This window comes from Castanea sativa, chromosome 4, assembly GCF_040712315.1.
Source record: "Castanea sativa cultivar Marrone di Chiusa Pesio chromosome 4, ASM4071231v1".
In the NCBI taxonomy this organism is placed as follows: domain Eukaryota; kingdom Viridiplantae; phylum Streptophyta; class Magnoliopsida; order Fagales; family Fagaceae; genus Castanea; species Castanea sativa.
The window spans coordinates 17,464,046-17,484,947 of record NC_134016.1 but is presented as its reverse complement, the minus strand read 5'-3'; the positions used below and the strand labels follow the sequence as shown (position 1 = coordinate 17,484,947).

General features: G+C 35.4%; 1 protein-coding gene across 1 annotated transcript; it reads left to right on the top strand.

Moving 5' to 3' along the window:
• The first annotated feature begins 14,950 nt into the window (after nt 1-14,950).
• LOC142631952 (ammonium transporter 3 member 2-like) lies at nt 14,951-20,340 on the top strand. The gene is made up of 3 exons (XM_075806325.1): nt 14,951-15,672; nt 17,182-17,467; nt 19,489-20,340. The coding sequence occupies exons 1-3, from the start codon at nt 15,019-15,021 to the stop codon at nt 20,007-20,009; spliced, it is 1,461 nt and encodes a 486-aa protein (XP_075662440.1). The 5' UTR covers nt 14,951-15,018; the 3' UTR covers nt 20,010-20,340.
• Nucleotides 20,341-20,902: the final 562 nt, after the last annotated feature.

Genomic DNA, 20,902 nt, shown 5'->3' with positions numbered 1-20,902 from the left:
CTCACTGTTTAGTGCTTTTGGTTAGCAACTTTTAGAGAGATAGAGAGGATAGAAATCCATGAATTGCTCTAACAACTCCACTGTCATGCGAATGCCCAACCATGAAAGTGAGGAAATAAACATGAAAGTGATCATAACAAGAATAAAAGAACTCATGTTAAGTTCATACATGAGGGTGAAAGATTCATTTTGTAGCCAGCACTGGATCAAACAAAGCAAAGATTATAAGCGATGATCCGAGAAAGACCATTTAATTGATTGATGCACACTGCATACTTTCTTTCCTTACTTCCTTTACCGGGGAAGGTGGCCAAGCGTATGGAGAAATTACAGAGAGACTTTTTGTGGGATGGGATTGGTGGTGAACCTAAAATGCATTTAGTTAATTGGGCCAAGGTTTGTAGGCCTTTGCAGGATGGGGGGTTGGGTATAAGACAGTTGGGTAATTTTAATTCTGCCTTACTAGGTAAATGGTTGTGGAGGTATGGAACCGAGACTGATGCGTTATGGAGGAGGGTTATAGAGGCAAAATATGGGAATATTTGGGGTGGTTGGTGTTCGAAGAAAGTGACAAGTCCCTATGGGGTAAGCTTGTGGAGATATATTAGAAGTGGCTGGTTGAACTTCTCTAAACTCCTGGTTTATGATGTGGGGGAAGGTACTAGAGTGAAATTTTGGAAGCATGTGTGGTGTGGGGATTGTACTCTCCAAGAGGCCTTTCCGGAGCTTTATTGTATTAGTAGGTCCAAGGACTCCTCGGTGGTGAAGTTATGGGGTGGTCTCACGGGAGGTTTCACTGGAATGTGCTATTTCGTCGTCCTCCACAAGATTGGGAAGAAGAAGCCTTTGATCGGTTTATGGGGCTACTCTACTCCTCGTCAGTGAGAGGGTTTGGACCAGATAAGGTTTGTTGGAAGTCTGCAAGGAATACAGGATTTGAGGTTAGAGATTATTACAGCTCCTTCTATCCTCATATTCCTGTCTCCTTTCCATGGAAAATGATATGGCAATCGAAGGCTCCTCCAAGGGTAGCCTTCTTTTCTTGGTCTGCTTCCTTAGGTAAGATCTTAACAACAGACAATCTTCGTAAAAGACGAGTGATTGTGCTTGACTGGTGCTTTATGTGTAAGAGGTGTGGGGAGTCGGTGGATCATCTTCTACTTCATTGCACCATAGCTTGGGAGCTGTGGTCTCTGGTTTTTTGCTTGTTTGGTATTCAGTGGGTTATGCCTCGTACTGTTCTTGAGGTGTTTGAGGCTTGGCAAGGAAAGTTTGCGAGACATCGTCACATTGATATTTGGAAGTTGGTACCTCACTGCTTGATTTGGTGCATTTGGCGAGAGAGGAATGCTAGAAGTTTTGAGGGTTGCGAACGCTCTTTGTTGGAGATTAAGTCTTATTTCTTACACACTCTCTTCGAATGGAGTGTGGTTTTTTCTCATTTTTCTCATTTTTCCTTTTCTTCCTTCTCTATTTTTCTTGACCGTTGTTCTCTTGTTTCATGATTTCTGCATCATTAGTACATCCCCTGTGTACTCGGTTTGGCAATTCCTTTATTATTATTAATAATACTCTTACGTTATTTATCAAAAAAAAAAAGATTGATGCACACTGCACAAGTTCAAGATCAAAACTCAAAAGGTTTCAGCAACATCGATCCACTCCTTACCATCTCTTTCAAAATTGTATCAGAGTGGTGAGTCTCTTTCAAAATTGTATTAAAGTGGTGAGTTCCTCAGGAATATTTAAATATAAATTATATTTTAAAGATGTTATTATTGTCTACAGACATGACTATTTTCACACTCAAATTCACAATATACTTAGCAGTCAACTTATGGTTGAATATCATTACTTGCATGTGGGACCACCTTTGGTATTTGTGAAAAAATAGATTTGGGTGAACTAATTACAAAGTAACACCTAAGCATATTGTGGATTTGAGTGTGAAAATGGTTGTCTCTAGAGTTTTCCTTAATCGAATTCTTAAGGCAACAAAACTGCCTTAGTTACTTATTTTTGTAATGACATCATGTTGGGGTCTTTTTGTACCCATGACACGTTGCATTTTGATAAGCTAACAGTTAGAATCAAATTCTTTGTGGTAGTCGAGTCCGCTACTCATGCCGGTGGTTCATTTGTTGGCCTCTACTTTTGTGTTTTCTCTTAGATAATAAAATAATGTAATAAGTGAAATTGAAAAATAATGAGAAAAACAGGTATTCTTTGTAGGGATGAAGGGCCCAGATAAGGATGTTGGGCCGTATGCCGCGTCTGAGGATGTTAGATAGCCCGATGACAGATAAGTATTGACGAAGATGGGTAGGTTGTTGAGTCAAAGAAGAGGTCAAGTCACAGTGAACAAGTGATGTTGCCCGATGAGCTATCCCTCCTCGGGCGGTAGACTAGCGGCTGACCACCCATCAAGCCCTAGGCAATGGGCAATTATGCTTGGGAGGATAAGTTTCAGTGAAAGGTGAGTCACCAGAGAGATGAGAAAGATTTGGGCATAAAGCTGCTACCATCGCATTAAATATTCTGCATCTAACTTTTTAGTCGTATTAATGTGGAAGTGATACCTGAACAGTAGTTCCTAGTCTTACAGCTATCACAGAGACTTCAAGAAGGAACTGATGAGACAAGTATCAAGAAGATAAGCAATCTGATCTACACGTGGAGGGCTGGGATGAAAGAAGAGAATGACATATAAAAGGGAAGAACCCCATGGGGGGGGGGGGATCTGAGACTGAAGAAGGGAAAAGTATTATGTAATTAAGGACTTGAACATTTGTATAAGTCGAAGAGAAATATATATAAGAAAAAACCTTCTTCAGCCTTAACGAGGAGCATTTTTCTTTGTCCAAACTGTTTATCTCGTTTATTCTGACATTAACTAACCCATCACCTAACTCATTGAATGTTCATTATCAAGCTTATCCTCTAACAAATTCATTGTTTTGGGCTCTTTGGGTCATTATCCAGCCCATTGGGTTGTGGAGCGAATCGCCCAAGTAAATATCAATTTAGCAAAAATCCAAGCCAAATAAATATATTTAGCAATATCATATAAATTTATTTAGCAAAGGCATTTAGTAATAACTAATAAATGAGGAGAGTAAAATAGAAAGTGAGAAAAACTTATCTTAGTTGCATGTGTTAATGAATATAAAGACTAACTAATCCTTCTCTTTTTGCGGAAACAAGCGTGAGACACATGCGGGAGGTCAAGTTGACAAGCCCAAAGGCTCACCAATAAGCGCTCTTAGTAGCAGCTATAAGAGCATTCTTATCAAAGGTGCTAATAATGCTAAATGCTATTTTTTAGCATTTTTCGCACATGGCTTCAGCCGGCCTTAGTCTGTAACTTACCCCCTTTTGGTATCAGAGCCAAGTTTGGCCCGGTCGGAGTTGTACGTTACTATTTATCATTCAATCAAGTTGGTCAGCACTGCCGCCATAGTTATCCAAGTTACACTCCCATTTATTTATTTCTTCGTTTGCTATTATATCATCATCTTCTTTTACATCTGCAAATGGTAGGCTGAGCCTCCTTCTTAACCATTCTATTTGTTATACTGTGATTATTTGTTCAGATTAACCTTTGCTTTCCTGTTATCCTGATTCTTCTTATTTTTGTGTTTAGCCCTAACGTTTGTTGCAGCTTTATACCTGTGAGATTTGTTAACCGAATTCTGTGTGGTCTCTAAACCATAAGTGGCCGGAAATCTTCCTAGGTTTAGTTTGGTCAGCCCGTGTGAAGCCGAGAGAAGGCGTGTAAGGGTGGTCCCCATTATTGGAGGAAACTACGGTAGGTGTGAGTTCACAGATTAGGTGTCTATCTCATTGTGTATACTCCTGTTTCAGATCTAAAGGTTAGATCTAGAAGTTTGAGAATAAAGGTGACTAGGTTGTAATTGTTAATTTAAGCTTGTAATCCAGAACAATGAATAGGTTGTTTAGAAGTTTTTCTTCTACCAGCAGTAGATGTTCCTAACCATCATCCATCCTAGAGATACCAGCAGATGTAGGAATACTTAATTCGGAGTCTTATGAGTTATCCGACTTAGATCTAGACATAGGAGATTGGAATATCCCCAAAGTAGCCACCAACCAGATCTATAAGTCTTCATGGTCTTTGAGCAAAGCCTTCAAGTCAGATTACCATGTTAAGACCATAGAACAAGTTTATGGTATAAACAAGGAGTATGAAACATGCTACTTGTTATCCCCTTCAGCCATTCAAGCGCATAGAAACAAAGGTTATAACTTCTTACACATAGGATTAGTCCAGGTAAGAGTTAAACCACTCACCAGAAGAGGTTTGAACAGCTCAATACTCATGGCCCTTAGAGATGCTCGTCACATCAGATTCAATGACAGCCTCCTAGGAACCATAGAAACCTGTCTTAGCAACGGACCAGTCCATTTTGACTGTTTCCCAAATTTCACTATCCACATCCATGATAGCAAGTGATCAAAGCCCTCACACTCAATATCAAGACCCATGGAACCCTCATGACGCAGGGAACTAGTAAGATCGCCTTGATATACAGAGTATACTACAAGTGCATGAGAACGAACATGAATGTCAGAGCACTTGATAGAAGAGAGAGAGAGGCGAGACAACCCTCATCCAAACCACTGACCCTAGTGCCAGGATTCAGGTCCCAAGAACCCTGAAATGGACAGAGGTCACATTCCCAGCCAATTGGACTTTAGAGAATGAGAACCATACTCTACAGATCCAAAACCCAGCCCAGAATCCAGATCTAGAATTTGTCCAGCAACTAGCCGATGGCATGGTTAGGTTAAGTTTTGACAGATCTAGGTTTAGCACTCCTCTAGACTATGAGTGTAGACCATCTCTGGATACATCCCGGTTTAGATCCCCAACAGATCTACACCAACCCCATAGGTAGTCACCTATCTACCTTAGAGATAGATCTGTATCTCAGTGTAGCTCAACCAGACCTTCAGGATTACCATTCCCAACCTCTAGAAGAGATCTAGGTGTACAGTTCCAGGGAGTTAGAACCAATTCTGAACTTACCACACCTTGCTACACAGCCAAACAGGATTCGATTGTCAATGAGGAAGACGATCATGAGGAATCCCCCCCATCCCCATCTGGAATTGATATGGAACAACCTCCATTTCAGCAAGAGCCATAGATAGCCAGCTTTTGGTTTTAAACAGAGAATTTGTTCCTAACCTAGAAGAATTAGGAAAGGAATTTAGTTATGAGGAAAACAGAACTAAAAGAGAAGCCTACAAGGCCAATTACACCAGAGAGCAAAAAGAAAATTTATCTGAAGCAGGGACGGCATTCATGAGGGAAATATCCCGTAATGTCCCCTTTTTCATATACTTCGAAAGATACTCTAGTCAGCACAAGCAGTTTTGTGTTCTCACCAGAACTTGGACCATAGAAGGACCCAATGCAACTGAGGAAGTTGTTAGGTCTAGTCATCCAACTCTTAAGGAACTTCCAGTCAAGCCACCCACAAATAAGCACACTAGCCTTAGTTACCCTAAGGGCAAAATAGCCTTAGAAATTGTGGCCCAGAAGCTAGAAGAACTAGTGAAGAAAAATTCAGCCACTCCTTCACCAGTTTTAACGAGTCAGCTTAAAGTTTTAGACATCCAAACAACCTCTAGCAGTTCCTTCTTTGACACAAAAGAAGAAAAAGAACCCCTAGAAGCCAAATGGAAACGTCTGAGAATGAAAAGGCTTGAAAACCATAATAACAGAACCCCTCGGTTAAGGATAATCTCCAAAGCCTATAAAAAGGCTAAGAAGCTTGAAAAGCATGTTCCACAAAAACCAGGAAAATGTTTAATTGTGGCAAACATGATCATCTCAAGAGGGATTGTAAGACCAAGCCCTTTACCATAAAAACAGATGACCTAGTAGTCAAGCCTCAGGAGCATAGTCATACCCTCCAGCCTTTAGAACAGGAAACTAGTAAACCTAAACTAAGGAACTATCAACCCAAAGTAGACTTAGAGCAAGTCTACAATAGGTTTACCCAGCCCAAGAAGGAAGTTATGATTAACGACCTTCAAAGAGAAGCCAAGGAAACCAAGTGTAAGATTATAACCTTAAAGCAAGAACTAAATGCCCTCCAGAAAGCCCAACAGTTGGAAAACACTTCTCATCAAAACAATGAGAAAGGTCCCTCATTCCAGAACCCCTCTGATGATGAAGATGATCAAACAGATAACCCTACAGCTGATTTTATCCAAGAACCTCCCAAAGAGTTGTTCTTAGATACTGTCACCAGAATCAACTTCCACAAATGGCATTCCAAAGTCAGGATTGTCATTAGCAAAGATTTTGAATTCGAGGTCATAGCCTTAATTGATTTAGGTGCTGATCTTAACTGCATTCAAGAAGGAATCATTCCCTCTAAATACTTCAAGAAGTCCAAGGAGAGACTGACTTCTGCTAATGGAGGAAAAATGCAGATCGAATTCAAACTTCCTAAAGCCCATGTTTGCCAAGATAACATGTGCTTCAAAACCATATTTGTTCTTGTCAAAAATATGACAGACAAGGTCATCTTAGGAAATCCTTTCCTTTGCATCCTGTACCCTTTCACAGTGGATAGTAAAGGGCTTACTACCCATCCTTTTGGCCAAACCATTAAGTTTAGGTTTCTTAGTGGACCAGTGCCTAGAAACATTAGCACCATCCAAGCAGACTCTGTCTCCGAAACCGTAAACATGATCAATGCCAAGTCCATACATCTTAAGTACCTTCAGGAGGAAATGAGATACAAGAAAGTTGAGGACCAACTAACTTGCAAAACCCTCCAAGAAAAGATCAGAAAGTTTGAAGAAAAACTTAAGCAGGAAGTCTGCTCTGATACCAAAAGGGGGTAAGTTACAGACTAAGGCCGGCTGAGGCCATATGCGGAAAATACAAATAAAGGCTGGCTGAGGCCTTGATATTACAATTGTGAAAATAGACTAGAGCCATCTAATTACAAGGTTAAGGGTTGTAAAGAGGAGGCAAAACTGAGAAACTCTTTGCTAGAAGAGTGAGGATTTTTGGAGTTGCTCCTAAAATTGGTCCTGCTTCAGAATGGAGTCTTGGCTGCCTTATATAGGCTGGAGGGAGCCTTGGACGCCATCTGAAGATTGCTAGAATCACGGAGGATGAATTGCTTTTACTGAGGTGAAAACTCTTTCCACCGAAAGCAACAGTGATTCTGAATGATTATGTCTGTGAACAGTAACTTTTTACTGTTCATGAATAGTGACTTGTCCCCTGCTTTCTGGAGTACTGTTCATCGGTCGTTGTTGGATGAATAGTAATCTGTCGGGGAATCTGCTGAGTGCTTGTACTGGTCATGATGCGGGTATTGTTCATATCAGTTGCTGGTGCTGATTCTGAATAGTAGCCGGATTGGAATCTTATCCTGAGTTGCTTGGTCAGGATGCTTTTTAATCGCTATCCAAATTATACCCATCATATGAGTCTTGGGAATCCTGAAAAAGGATCAATTGGATTGTTATTTACTGAAGCTATTGAAGCAGTAAGGGAAATCTATTCTTCTGATTCTAGCTGCTGGGCTAGTTCTTTTAATTCTTTGCTGGTTTTTCCAGCAATTTGGATTGAGTCTAGGCTAGACTGAGACCTTGTCCTGTAGGCAATGGGTTTCTGAATTGGGGGAGGATATTCCCTATAAACCTGATCGATGATTGGATCAATCTTAAGGCTATCCCACCATTTTACCGAAAATTCTCGGTCTAAGAGGTTGCTGGTTAATTGCGTATTTCCACATACTGATCCAGTGGACTCTATACCTTTGTGTGAAGAGCAGGATTATTGGGAACTGAGATCGGTGTCTGGAAGAGCTGCATCTTGAATCAAAGTATCTTAAGGCATCCTATAATGGTTCTGGGAGGATCTGAGGGATGGATCCAAACATCTCCCACCAATTAAGGAACCAAGAAGGGATTTGGCTCTGAAAATCTTTACTGAACATTAAGAACCATGAATGATTAAAGTTTTGGTTATGAAAAAAGAGCACTTTTTCAAAGGCATCCATGTAGTCATAATAACTGTAATGAAGTTCTGAGCCTGATGGAGACTTGTAATTTTTGAGGGTCTTTAACAAAGAAGGATGTTGTCCCATTCTTTGCAGTTGACAAAGCCTGTGGTGATAAACTTGTGATAGAGGACCATTGGGGGGTCCCCTTTGTTGAAGATGTTTTCTATTTGAGCAGACTTTTCCTAGGAGAGGATGCTCTTGTAGAACTTGATATTTTTCTCTGGATGTTTGGGTAAGAAATGCCAGCTTGGTGGCAGAACGTCCATAACTAAGGCAAGTGGATATGTTATATGAACTAGGTGAGGCTCAATGTAAGAGATATGTTGGATAAAGGATTTCTTGACATAAGAAGATCTTCCTTTCTGGGTGAGATAAAGAGAAGGCTTTTGGGTTTGGATGGGGCCAAAAGGCTCATAAAAAACATAAGGGTTGACTGCCCTTGGTGCTGGAGTGGCTAAAGCTGAATTGTAACTAGGTTGACCATAAAGTGGCCTTTCATAATTTGGTTTTGGAATTGTTAAAACCAAATAACGATTGGTGATGTTTGATGGTGAAGCAGAATTATTATGACTAGGGCTTTTTGCTTGAGATAATGGGACAATTTGGCTAGGGGTGATTGGTACGAGTTTGCCTGGGTTCTGTGCATGGCTAGTACCAACAAGGTTTTGCTGTTTAGGCAATTTTGGGGTTTGGGGCTGTTGTATGGGTTTCTTCTCGGACATCTTGGCTATGATTCTGCAAAAATTCACGGGTTAGGAAATCAAGGATGCTGTTTTGGCTTCCTTCAATGAATTCTAAATCAAAGTCAAAAACTGAAAGGATGGCTTGCCATCGAGCAAAAATCTGTTTTGATGCAATGTTTTGAACATCTTTTTCTAAAACATGTTTTGCAGATTTACAATCAATCCTGATTAAAAACTTTTGATTTAAAAGATCACTTTGAAATTTTGAAATACATAGTACTATGGATAGTATTTCTTTCTTAATAGTACTATAATTAATCTGAGTAGGAGTCCAAATTCCCGAATGGAAACAGACTATCTGTTCAGGAGAATTGGGACTGACACGCTGGAGGAGGATGCCACCATAACCTATGTTTGAGGCATCTGTCTGGAAAATCTTGAAGGAATTGACTAAGGGAATTCCTAAACAAGGAAGGGTTTTGACATATTGTTTGATATGTTGGACAACTGTGATATGGGTTGGAGTCCAAAGGGATGGATTGGTTCGAAGTCTATCAAAAAGAAGTTTGCATTGCTGTCTGAGGTTCTGATAGAAATCTGAGATATAGTTGAGAGATCCTAGAAATCTCTGAAGCTGGGTTTTATCTAAGATTTCTTCTGGAAACTTATCCGCAAACTGGATGGCTCTATCTATGGGTTTGATTACACCATGGTGAATATCAAAACCTAAGAAATGAACTCTGGTTTGGAAAAGTTTGATCTTGGGGGCAGAAACAATAAGACCATTGAGCTTGATGGTATTGAGAAATGCTCTAAGATGTTTTTGATGTTGATCCAAGGATTCTGAAAAGATGAGTACATCATCGATGAATACAATGGCATGACTGGAGAATGGATTAAAAATCTCATTCATGATATTTTGGAATTCAGAAGGTGCATTTTTGAGACCAAAGGGCATTAAATTCCATTCGTAATGTCCAAAGGGTGTGGTGAAGGGTTTGGTTAGCCCGTGTGAAGCCGAGATAAGGCGTGTAAGGGTGGTCCCCGTTATTGGAAGAAACTATGGTAGGTGTGAGTTCACAGTATAGGAGAGGTTCATGCACAGGCTTTTCCCCCATAAGAAACTCCCTTGGACTATCAGGACCAAGTTTCTTGAGATTTCTGATAGCAGAATCATATGGTCGTCTTCCAAAAACATAGATCCTATCTGTAGAACCTATAAAATGGTAATCTTTCCATAGATCTTGGCTGATATCAAGAATTTGGTTGTTGAAGTAGTTCCTCCAGCGTTCTGCTAGAGCATTAGGGTATTTGTATGAAATATATGTGTCTCAAGCAAGAATTAACCATTCTAAGGGTTGATTATGATCTTCTTAATCGAAGAATCCAATTATTGGAAAACACTTCTCATCAAAGCAATGAGGAAGGCCCCTCATTCCAAAATCCTTCTGATGATGAAGAAACAGTTAACTTTACAGCTGATCTTACCCATGAACCTTCTACAGAATTGTTCTTAGATACCATCAGCAGGATTAACTTCCATAAATGGCATTCCAAAGTCAAGATTGTCATTAGTAATGATTTTGAATTCGAAGTCGTAGCCTTAATTGATTCATGTACTAAATGCTATTTTTTAGCATTTTTAGCACCTCAAATGATAAAAACACATTTACATTAAATATGCTAAATCTTAAAAATTTTAGCATTGAGCTACAGTAGAATCTCATTTTAGAGACCTTACTATAGCAAGATGCTAGAGTTTTTTAATATATATGTTTTCTTTTTCTTTCTCCAACTCTCTCATGTGCCGTGCCTTTCTTCTCCCCCTCTTTCTTTCTCTTTCTCCTTCTCAAACCCTGCTTTCCTCTCTCTCCACCATATGCTCTTGTTTTCACCTTCTAGACTACCACCTCCATTGCGAATCGAAGCTCTCCAACGACAGACGCTGCAAGTCCACCTCCGCGTTTCGAAAATCCTCGACGAAACGCAGATGAGGATGACATCATTTCGAGACCGAAACAGCACGGACGGTTTGGGGTTTGGTTTTGGAATCGAATGTATTGTGATGACTTCAGCTTGAAGAAGAGGTTGATGGGTGAAGACGTGTCCAAGATTTTGGCTTTGCTCAAGGTAGACAACTGTGGTTGAGGGAGAGGATGTGGTGGGTGGATGGTGGTGCGGCTATTGATCTCGCCAGTGAGGTGCGTGAGGGAGAGGTAGTGGTTGAAGGTTGAGAAGTTTGGGTGTAAAGTTGATTTGTGGGTCTGGGTTGATTTTGTGGCTTTGGATGTGGAGGGTTTTTTTTTTTTTTCCCAGTTGTTTGTGATTGTGGTGGATCTGGCTGGTGGTGGCAATAGTGGATGGATATGGTGGTTGTGCTATGGGTGGATGTGGAGGTTTTTTTTTTTTTTTTCCTTGTTTGTTGTTGTTTGTGGTGGATTTGGCTGGTGGCAGCGATGGTGGGTGGATATGGTGGCCGGTAGCGTTGGGTTGAGAACGAGAGACACAGAGGAGAGAGAGACATAGAGTAAGAACAGAAAATGAATAAAAAATGACAAAGAAAGAACATTTAAATGAAGTGATAAAAAATAGAAGTTTTGATGTAAGGAATATTGTAAAGTGATGTGTTATATGTTATAAAGTTGGTTTTTGATATGGTATATGCTAAATTTTTTAAAATCTTTGATGGGAATGCTCTAAGGGTTTTTGACCCCATCACATTAATGATGTAGAGGTGAAAAAAATACCAGAAAGATAATATACTTCAAATTGCTCCTAATTGGCATTTTATGGTATTTAGTAATAAAAAAGGGTTTAGTTAATGGGTCATGCTAACGAGTGCCCTTAGGGCAATAGTTAATAATCAATTTTAGGAAAGTTTTGACACCACTTTTATGGAAAATAAAAAAAGCTGTCAAAACATTATTATTATTATTTTCATAAAAAGTTTCTTTAAGGGCATCCTTAGTTAATTCCCTTGATAGAAGCTTGAAAGACAACCTTTTGAGGTTCCCCATTGTCCTTAGACCATTCGCCGCTCTAAGAACCCAAGAAACAGAGCATTTTAGGAATTGTGATAGCAAAGTAGATAAATCATAATAGATGCATTTTATTCTCCAGGGGATATCTTGACAAGGGGATACAAGAGTATCAACAAAAACTTTGGAGTCGCTCTCAACACATATAGGTTCAAATTCCAATCTCTCTAGCCAATCTTAATGCCCATATATAATACAACTTTAGCTTTTGCCAATCTTAGTTTTGGCTATTTCTTCAAAGCTAAGTCTCAAAATACCATGATAAATCAAACTAAAAAAATATAAACAAATTCTCAAATTCAAAAATAAATCAAACTAATAAATTTAAAATACATATATGTTTAAACTATTAATAGCATAGGTTAGGAATGTTAGGTCATGATACTTGGATTGAAAATTTTATCAACGTAAAACTCAATTGAAACTTAAAAATAGTAAATAAAAAAATTATTTAAAATTACAATTAACCTATCAATTTATGAAAACTAACTTGAAACAATGGATTGGGTTGGATTGGATCATATTTCTCAGGTTATTAGGTTGAATGCACACACGTGACACACCCTTATGGACACTTAGAACCTCCATCAAAGAAAATGTCAATTAATTTATTTCATAGAAATAAATAAAATTAATGAAGGTGATTCTTTTATTTACTTTACATCATATATATATACATGAGGAAAGAGATAACAGCTCACGGTTCGTGAATGGTCAATATTATTTTTTATATATCACAAAAAAGTTACTGGTTAATTTGTACTAATGATATATATATTTTTTGCTAAATTGTACTAATGATATATTATATGATAATGATCTGTATAAAACAAATTTTCTAGAACTGCTAAAACATATGCTTTAAGTTTAAAGCAATGCATTGACCCCCATGTGACAGATGGATATCTATAACTTAGCACATGCGAGATATATATATATATATATATATATATATATATATATATATATATATATATATATAGAGAGAGAGAGAGAGAGAGAGAGAGAGAGAGAGAGAGAATGTTAACTAATGCCCTTAGGAGATTGGTTTAAGAACTATTTTTAAAAAAAATTTATTGGGAGAATGATAAAATAATGAATATTGTTGACATCTTTTTATATTTATCATAAAAGTGGTGTCATAACTTTTCTATTGTGATTTATTAACAATTGCCTTAAGGACATCTTTTAGCATGACTCTTGCAATATGTATTAATGGATGCATGAGTAATGCTAGATGCATTAATTATAGTTTTTTTTTTTTTTGGGTTACAAATTAATGTGATAATGTGATAATGCCAAGTATTAATGTATGGGATCTATTGATCCCAGTAACAATAATCATGAAAGATGTGATGACTAATTTGTAACTTCTCCGCAAAATTCATAGCATTCCAAACAACTTGATCATTTAATTAAGAAAACCTTGGAAAGAATCCAAGGAGAAAAATTGAATGCGAGTATACTTTATATTTATTAGAAAAAAAGGGAAATAAAGTATATGCAAGTCATGGCCTACACGCTATGTCCACCGTGAATAGTTGAAGGATTCGAAAGAGAGAATATTCAGTTCTTTGCATATGAGTTGAGATTCTACTCCAAATATGAAATCACGAGATATTGGTGTCTCTTTCTTACTTACAGGTGTCCCTTTAGCTTAGATGAGTCAAGCTAGCCAATACGACAAAGACCGTCTTTAATTTCAATCTTCTACATCCATATATAATATGTTCCTTCCCTTATTTCATGGTCTACAATAATATGTTAATAACTATATATTAAAATGAACCATTTGCAAATTACAATCATAAAAGCACACAAAAAGAGATCATCTGGGTTCAGATCCAATGTCCCCAATTGTCTATTATTAAACGAGTTGTTTAGATTTTATTTAACACATCATTAACTTTTAAATAGTTCTAAAAAATACTTTTAAATAAATAATTTTTTATAAAACTTTTTAAATAAATATCAATAAGTATAATTTTAACATTTGAGTAATGTTATCACAACATTAATTTATCAATTTTTCAGATTCATCGCATCCATTGACATAATTTTTTTTTTCAATAATTCATGGGTTCAGATCCAATACCCCCAATTGTTGATTATCAAACCAGTTGTTTAGATTTTATTTAACATCATTAACTTTTAAATAGTTCTAAAAAATACTTTTAAATAAATAATTTTTTATAGAACTTTTTAAATAAATATCAATAAGTATAATTTAATATTTGAGCAATGTTATCACAACATTAATTTATCAATTTTTCAGATTCATCGCATCCATTGACATAATTTTTTTTTCAATAATTCAATTATTAGAAGATGGAGGAATATATATATATATATATATATATATATATATATATATATATATAAAACTTTTTAAATAAATATCAATAAGTATAATTTTAACATTTGAGTAATGTTATCACAACATTAATTTATCAATTTTTCAGATTCATCGCATCCATTGACATAATTTTTTTTTTCAATAATTCATGGGTTCAGATCCAATACCCCCAATTGTTGATTATCAAACCAGTTGTTTAGATTTTATTTAACATCATTAACTTTTAAATAGTTCTAAAAAAATACTTTTAAATAAATAATTTTTTATAGAACTTTTTAAATAAATATCGATAAGTATAATTTAATATTTGAGCAATGTTATCACAACATTAATTTATCAAATTTTCAGATTCATCGCATCCATTGACATAATTTTTTTTCAATAATTCAATTATTAGAAGATGGAGGAATATATATATAAATCAAAATGTTATTTTTTTTAATAATTCAATTGTTACAATAATGGAAGACAAGATATTTGAATATGGACGTTATCATTAGAAACACTAAAAAATATTTATTGAATTACAAACAAACATTATATTATTATTAAACTTATTATTAACATTTATCTTAATAATTAGTTAATTAATCAAAGGCAAAGGTTGATCCATGCCTCATTGCAACGTGTCACCATCAAAGTGTCCAGTGCACTAAAGTACTAGAGCTAAGTCCATTGTTGAAATGTCAAAATCTATAGTCTATAGTACTCTATACCATAATCTTGACTTTTAAAAGCTCACGCTAGTCTTCTTTCTTTATAACTCCTCTCTCTCTCTACAGTTTTTCTTTGCAACTCCTTTACACACAACATTCAAACAGAGAGAGAGAGTTTGGTTGGCTTTGCTTGCTTTGGTTGTAGCTAGAGAACCACAGCTAGACATGGGTACTCCACCAATACCAATAGCTTACCAATCCGGCACATCTCTAGCAGTGCCAGATTGGTTGAACAAAGGAGACAACGCATGGCAAATGATATCAGCCACACTGGTTGGTCTACAAAGTGTGCCAGGGCTTGTCATACTCTATGGTAGTATTGTCAAGAAAAAATGGGCTGTAAACTCAGCTTTCATGGCTTTATATGCTTTTGCAGCTGTGGTAATTTGTTGGGTTACATGGGCATACAAGATGTCCTTTGGTGATAAGCTTCTTCCCTTCTGGGGCAAAGCTGGACCAGCTTTAGGCCAAAAGTTCCTTTTGAACTGGGCTACACTACCCGAAACTGCGCAACATAATAGTACTGGTGGGTTAGAGACGGCTATGGCTCAGCCATACTACCCCATGGCAACGATGGTGTGGTTTCAATGTGTGTTTGCTGCAATCACTTTGATACTTTTAGCTGGATCTTTGTTGGGGAGGATGAATATTAAGGCATGGATGATGTTTGTGCCACTTTGGCTTACTTTCTCTTACACTGTTGGAGCATTCAGTTTGTGGGGTGGTGGGTTCTTGTTCCATTGGGGTGTTATGGACTATTCTGGTGGTTATGTCATTCATCTTTCTTCTGGGATTGGTGGATTCACCGCTGCTTACTGGGTCAGCTCTCTCTCTCTCTCTCTCTCTCTCTCTATATATATATATATATAAAGATATTAATTTATAACTATTACTTATTATTATATCAAGATATTAATTAATTTTTGGTATAAACTGAATTCAAACTTAAATTCTTATTTAAAGATAAAGAAATTTACTAATTGAATTAATTAGAGTTTCTAATTCTTTCACTATTTACTCTTTTTGAAAACAGAGTATCAAACATATTTGTTTGCATTATGAGTACTCAAACAAAATACATATTAAAAGTGGGTTCCAATTAACTCAAGTAGTAAAGTTTCTGATAGTTAAATAAGAGATTTGAAATTTAATCCTCCCTACACCAAAACTGACTAGTGTCTTGGTCTGATAATAGAAAATCTATCATCAGAAACAAATGCTATAGTTTAAAACTCTCTTTCAAAAAAAAAAAAAAATTTCAACTACAGGTTTTATCTTATTTTGAAAATCAAAACTAGTTATTACTGCTACCAAACGGGCTTTATTTTGTACTCATTTTTCAAAAACTTAAGGTGATAAAAAATGAGGTCAACGTTTTGCCACTTCAATTGAGACATTATTAATGCATACCAATATGTCATTTGTATACGCATCAACTATTACTTAAGCAGGTCTTTGTCGGCTGGTAGGGTTTTCTTGTCCACCCACTTCTTAAATTTAAAAATCAATTGAAAGATGAATTAAATTTTGTTTTAAAGCAAGAAAGATGAATTTATAATTATAAAATTATTATGAACATTGATGTGCTATACTTTCTTTGGTAGATTAATTACTACTTCATAAGCTAGACTTGTTTTTTCGGTATGAGCTTGACTAATTCAATTCTTACAAGAGTAGATTTTTTTGCAATTTTTTAGAAACTTCAATAAGCTCTGAGAGAGAGAGAGAGAGAGAGAGAGAGTTTTTAATTTTCTTGGTTGAAAAAGCAAGTGTTGTGGGAGTATTACAATCTTTTTGCTGTTTACTTGTTCAATATTAATAATTCCGGTTGCTTTGCGATTAAATGTTTTAGTTCACCCTTGACTTAGTACATAGTACAATGGAACATTATTAGTATATGATTAATTATTTTCAATGAATCTTGTATTATATTAATTGATGAAAGTTGCTCTTTGGATAGAATTTCCATTTGGTTTTGAATATCCATCCCCTTGATCGTCATGTGTTTGACTTGTAATATATAATAAGACATATATACACGTAAATAAATATTAGGAATTTGAAGGCGTGAAGGAATCAAGATGCATGGTGAGTGGGTGACAATTTTAATTTAATGACAACAATGTTATGCACACAACAAAATTTCACAACTTTTCTCACAATTTATTGAACTACCTGATTGTGATTAATAACATATTACTTTCATGTGCGCGAACCATCATATAGATTAATTACAAACTACCACTCTCAACCGTTGTGAATTTTGGTATGAAATTAATTAGTTATACCCTTACTACCTTAAGACTGATTTTTTCAATGATGATGCAGGTGGGACCAAGATTGAAAAGAGACAGAGAGAGATTTCCTCCAAACAATGTATTGTTGACATTGGCAGGAGCAGGGTTACTGTGGATGGGATGGGCAGGATTCAATGGTGGAGATCCATATGCAGCCAATATAGATTCTTCCATGGCTGTTCTAAACACCAACATTTGTGCTGCTACTAGCCTCCTGATGTGGACATCGCTAGACGTCATTTTCTTCAAGAAACCCTCAGTCATTGGAGCCGTCCAGGGCATGATCACTGGCCTTGTTTGCATTACACCCGGTGCAGGTGATATTATCAACTATCTTAATTAATTTCTAATTATTTACGTGACAATGATTTATAAGATTATTCATATGTATTATTTAAATACATCACATAATTCATTAAAAAATTATATAACTAATAACATACGAGAATGATATCTTCAATCATCACATAATTGATAGGAAGATGATAACTCAAAATTGGTTTGAAGTCAATTTTTTTCTTTATTAACTCTATATATATATATACATATATATATATATATATATATATATATATATATATATATTTTAAGAACAACACAAATACTATAATATAAAATAAAATATATCTTAACTTATACTCTAGGGCATCGAACATTGATATTTTATTATGTACTTGAAAGATTCTATAAATAATTATTTTCTACATTGAATTATATATGTGAGAAATACTGAATAATTGTATTATATTATCGTGAAAGAATATACATGAGTGCCTTTATATAGAAGGTATATGAGTGCAGTATAAGTAAGAGTATAGTACAAGAATGTGTGTACTATATAAGTAATCTAGTTGGGCCTAAAGCCCAAAACACTATACACGTTAACAATATATATATATATATATATGTGTGTGTGTGTGTGTATATGTATATTTGTTGGAAATCATTTATATACACCTAACGTATCAATTTCTCCTTCATATGATTTTCTTTCACATAGTGTGCCTTCTTAGCACATGCAAGCTGCATGTTAGTTCATTTTGAGCCTTAACTTGAGTAAATTATCTTTCTTTTCTTTCATTTTTCATGTATATATGTTCACTGCGAGTGCAAAACCTATCCATCAATTTTTAACAGAAAAACTATTAAAGTCCTAAAGAAAAGTACTACCTTTCAGAACCAGCATGGCTAAAGTCCACTTCATGCTAAATCATGGACTAATAAAATATATTTTTGCATAATATTTTTCATATTTCTATAGGATAAAACTTACCTACAAAATTGGTTGTAGTCTTACGCTACAAAATTGGTTGTAGTCAACTTTATTCAATATCTTTTTATTGGAGGTAAAATTTGATAAATCCACTATTGGATTACATCTTCTTCTTATATTTTCAATACTTGCAAAATTTCTAGAAAATTAAAGATCAATAGCTATGTTATCAATAAATTATTTAAATTGCAAGTTTTTGTAGTTTAAAATTATGTATAAAATATAAGCTTATAGATTATATAGTAAATAATATCTGATTGACATACAATTTGACATATGTATTAAGAGCGTAAAAAATATGCAAATCAACGATTAGATTTTCAAAATATGTTGTACTATTTATTTTATTGAGTAAGATTGTAACTTAATTTTGTAGTTAAACTTTGTCCATTTCTAAATACAAATTTTCATGTTTGTGTCTTACATAATCCTCTTGTACATGTAGACTTTAAAAACTATTTCTATTACATAATCCTCTTGTACACGTTATACTCAAAAATTATTTCTATTCAAAATGAAATAGGATACTGTTATTATATTTCATGATTCTTCTGAGTAAAATACGAGTTTAAATTAATTTTGGGAAATGTCTAGAATTCTTGCCAGCTTATGGAATATTGGCATGATATCAGTTGGCTTAATTAAGTTCTCTCTTATTATTATTATTATTATTATGGAGATAGTTTCTCCCTTACGTTGAAGTTTAAACCTCACTTCAGTCAATGTAAGCAGGAATATACAATTGACAACAATAAACTTTATTAGTCAAGTGAATCAACTAACACCACATTACATGATTTTCATTTAATTCATCTATGTAATGCTACATTTTTAGGGGAAAAAGTCAACAAATAATGAGGATGCTTTTATTATTATCTTACATGCGTTGCATCGTTTTGGCAAAAGCAATTAATCACAACTTATGCATAAAATGTCAAATATATAGGTCCTTCAAACACATGATGTTCAAATTAACCATAGTAATTTACTTATGATTACTCAATTATCAATGAGGGGGTACATCATGCAATTATACTTACTTGAATTATCTTCAATTAATCATAGGTCTTGTTCAAGGATGGGCAGCTATAGTGATGGGAATTTTGTCAGGAAGTGTTCCATGGTTCACTATGATGATAGTACACAAGAAGTCAAAACTACTTCAAATGGTTGATGACACACTAGGTGTGTTCCACACCCATGCTGTGGCTGGATTACTTGGTGGAATTCTTACTGGTCTCTTTGCTGAGCCTGAACTATGCAACCTCTTTCTGCCGGTTACAAACTCTAGGGGAGGAGTCTATGGAGGAAGCGGAGGAATACAAGTTGGCAAACAGATTGTAGGTGGCTTGTTCATCATTGGATGGAACCTTGTTGTCACAACTATCATCTGCCTTGTGATAAAATTGGTGATCCCTTTGCGTATGCCCGATGATTTATTACTTATAGGGGATGATGCAGCTCATGGTGAGGAAGCATATGCATTGTGGGGTGATGGAGAGAAGTATGATGCTACTAAGCATGGCAATTATTCGGATGAAACATTGCACCCCAAGCTATTCACTGGGGCTACTCAGGTGGTCTAGACTCTAGAAGGATTTAAATTTACTTTTCCAAGGGCAAAAATTAGTACAGTATTTAACTCTATTATATAAAGATTTTCAATTATATTTTAACATGTCTATATTGATCAATACATGTCTATATTTAAACGCGTCTATATCCAAACACACTTATATTAATGTATACTGTGTATTGATCAATATAGACATGTTGGAATATAATTGAAAATTTTAATATACTATATCTAAGAAATTGTATATAAGTTTTGTCATTTTTCCAGTACATCTATCATCCAAAAGATAAGTGTATGAGAAGGTTGGCTTCTGATTGTCATTTTGATTCTGGATGGTGATAAAATGGGTTGCCGCATTTGCGTTAAAAAATTGTTTTCTGTTTTTGAGGGCAGTGTTGACTTTGAAATATTTCTAGTTTGATTCAGGCTTTGATGTTTGGGAAAATTACAGTTTACTTCCCAAACATCAGGTGAGTAACAGCTCAGTAGAAACACTATCGGTTTACCTTCTTGTCTCCTACAAATGATTCAAGATTTGGTCCTAAGTTGGTAGGAAATTCTATAAAGGAGAAATATTGATGTAAGAGATCAAGATATCTCCGACATAACATGAACTTGCCCTACAAGCTCCAAACGTGTTTCATAATCTTAAAATAAAATTAAAAAAAAAAGATGTCTTTAGGTCTTTAGGTAAGAAAATAATTTTTTTAAAAAGATAAAAAAAGACGTGTTATCAAATTTTCCGTTAGATAAATTATGAGTTACGAATATTTAAACCTAAAAATCAATGATTTGTGTAATAAATAAAACACTTTATACCATCATCTAAAACTCAAAGTATGTGAAAACAATTTTTGGGACGTTAAAATTTAGTGGGGGTATTTTAGACATTATACAATATAA

Coding starts and splice junctions, on each gene's coding strand:
- LOC142631952 (XM_075806325.1), top strand. CDS start 15,019: ATGGGTACTCCACCAATACCAATAGCTTACCAATCCGGCACATCTCTA. Junction 15,673..17,181: donor GATTCACCGCTGCTTACTGG/GTCAGCTCTCTC, acceptor ATGATGATGCAG/GTGGGACCAAGATTGAAAAG. Junction 17,468..19,488: donor TTGCATTACACCCGGTGCAG/GTGATATTATCA, acceptor AATTAATCATAG/GTCTTGTTCAAGGATGGGCA.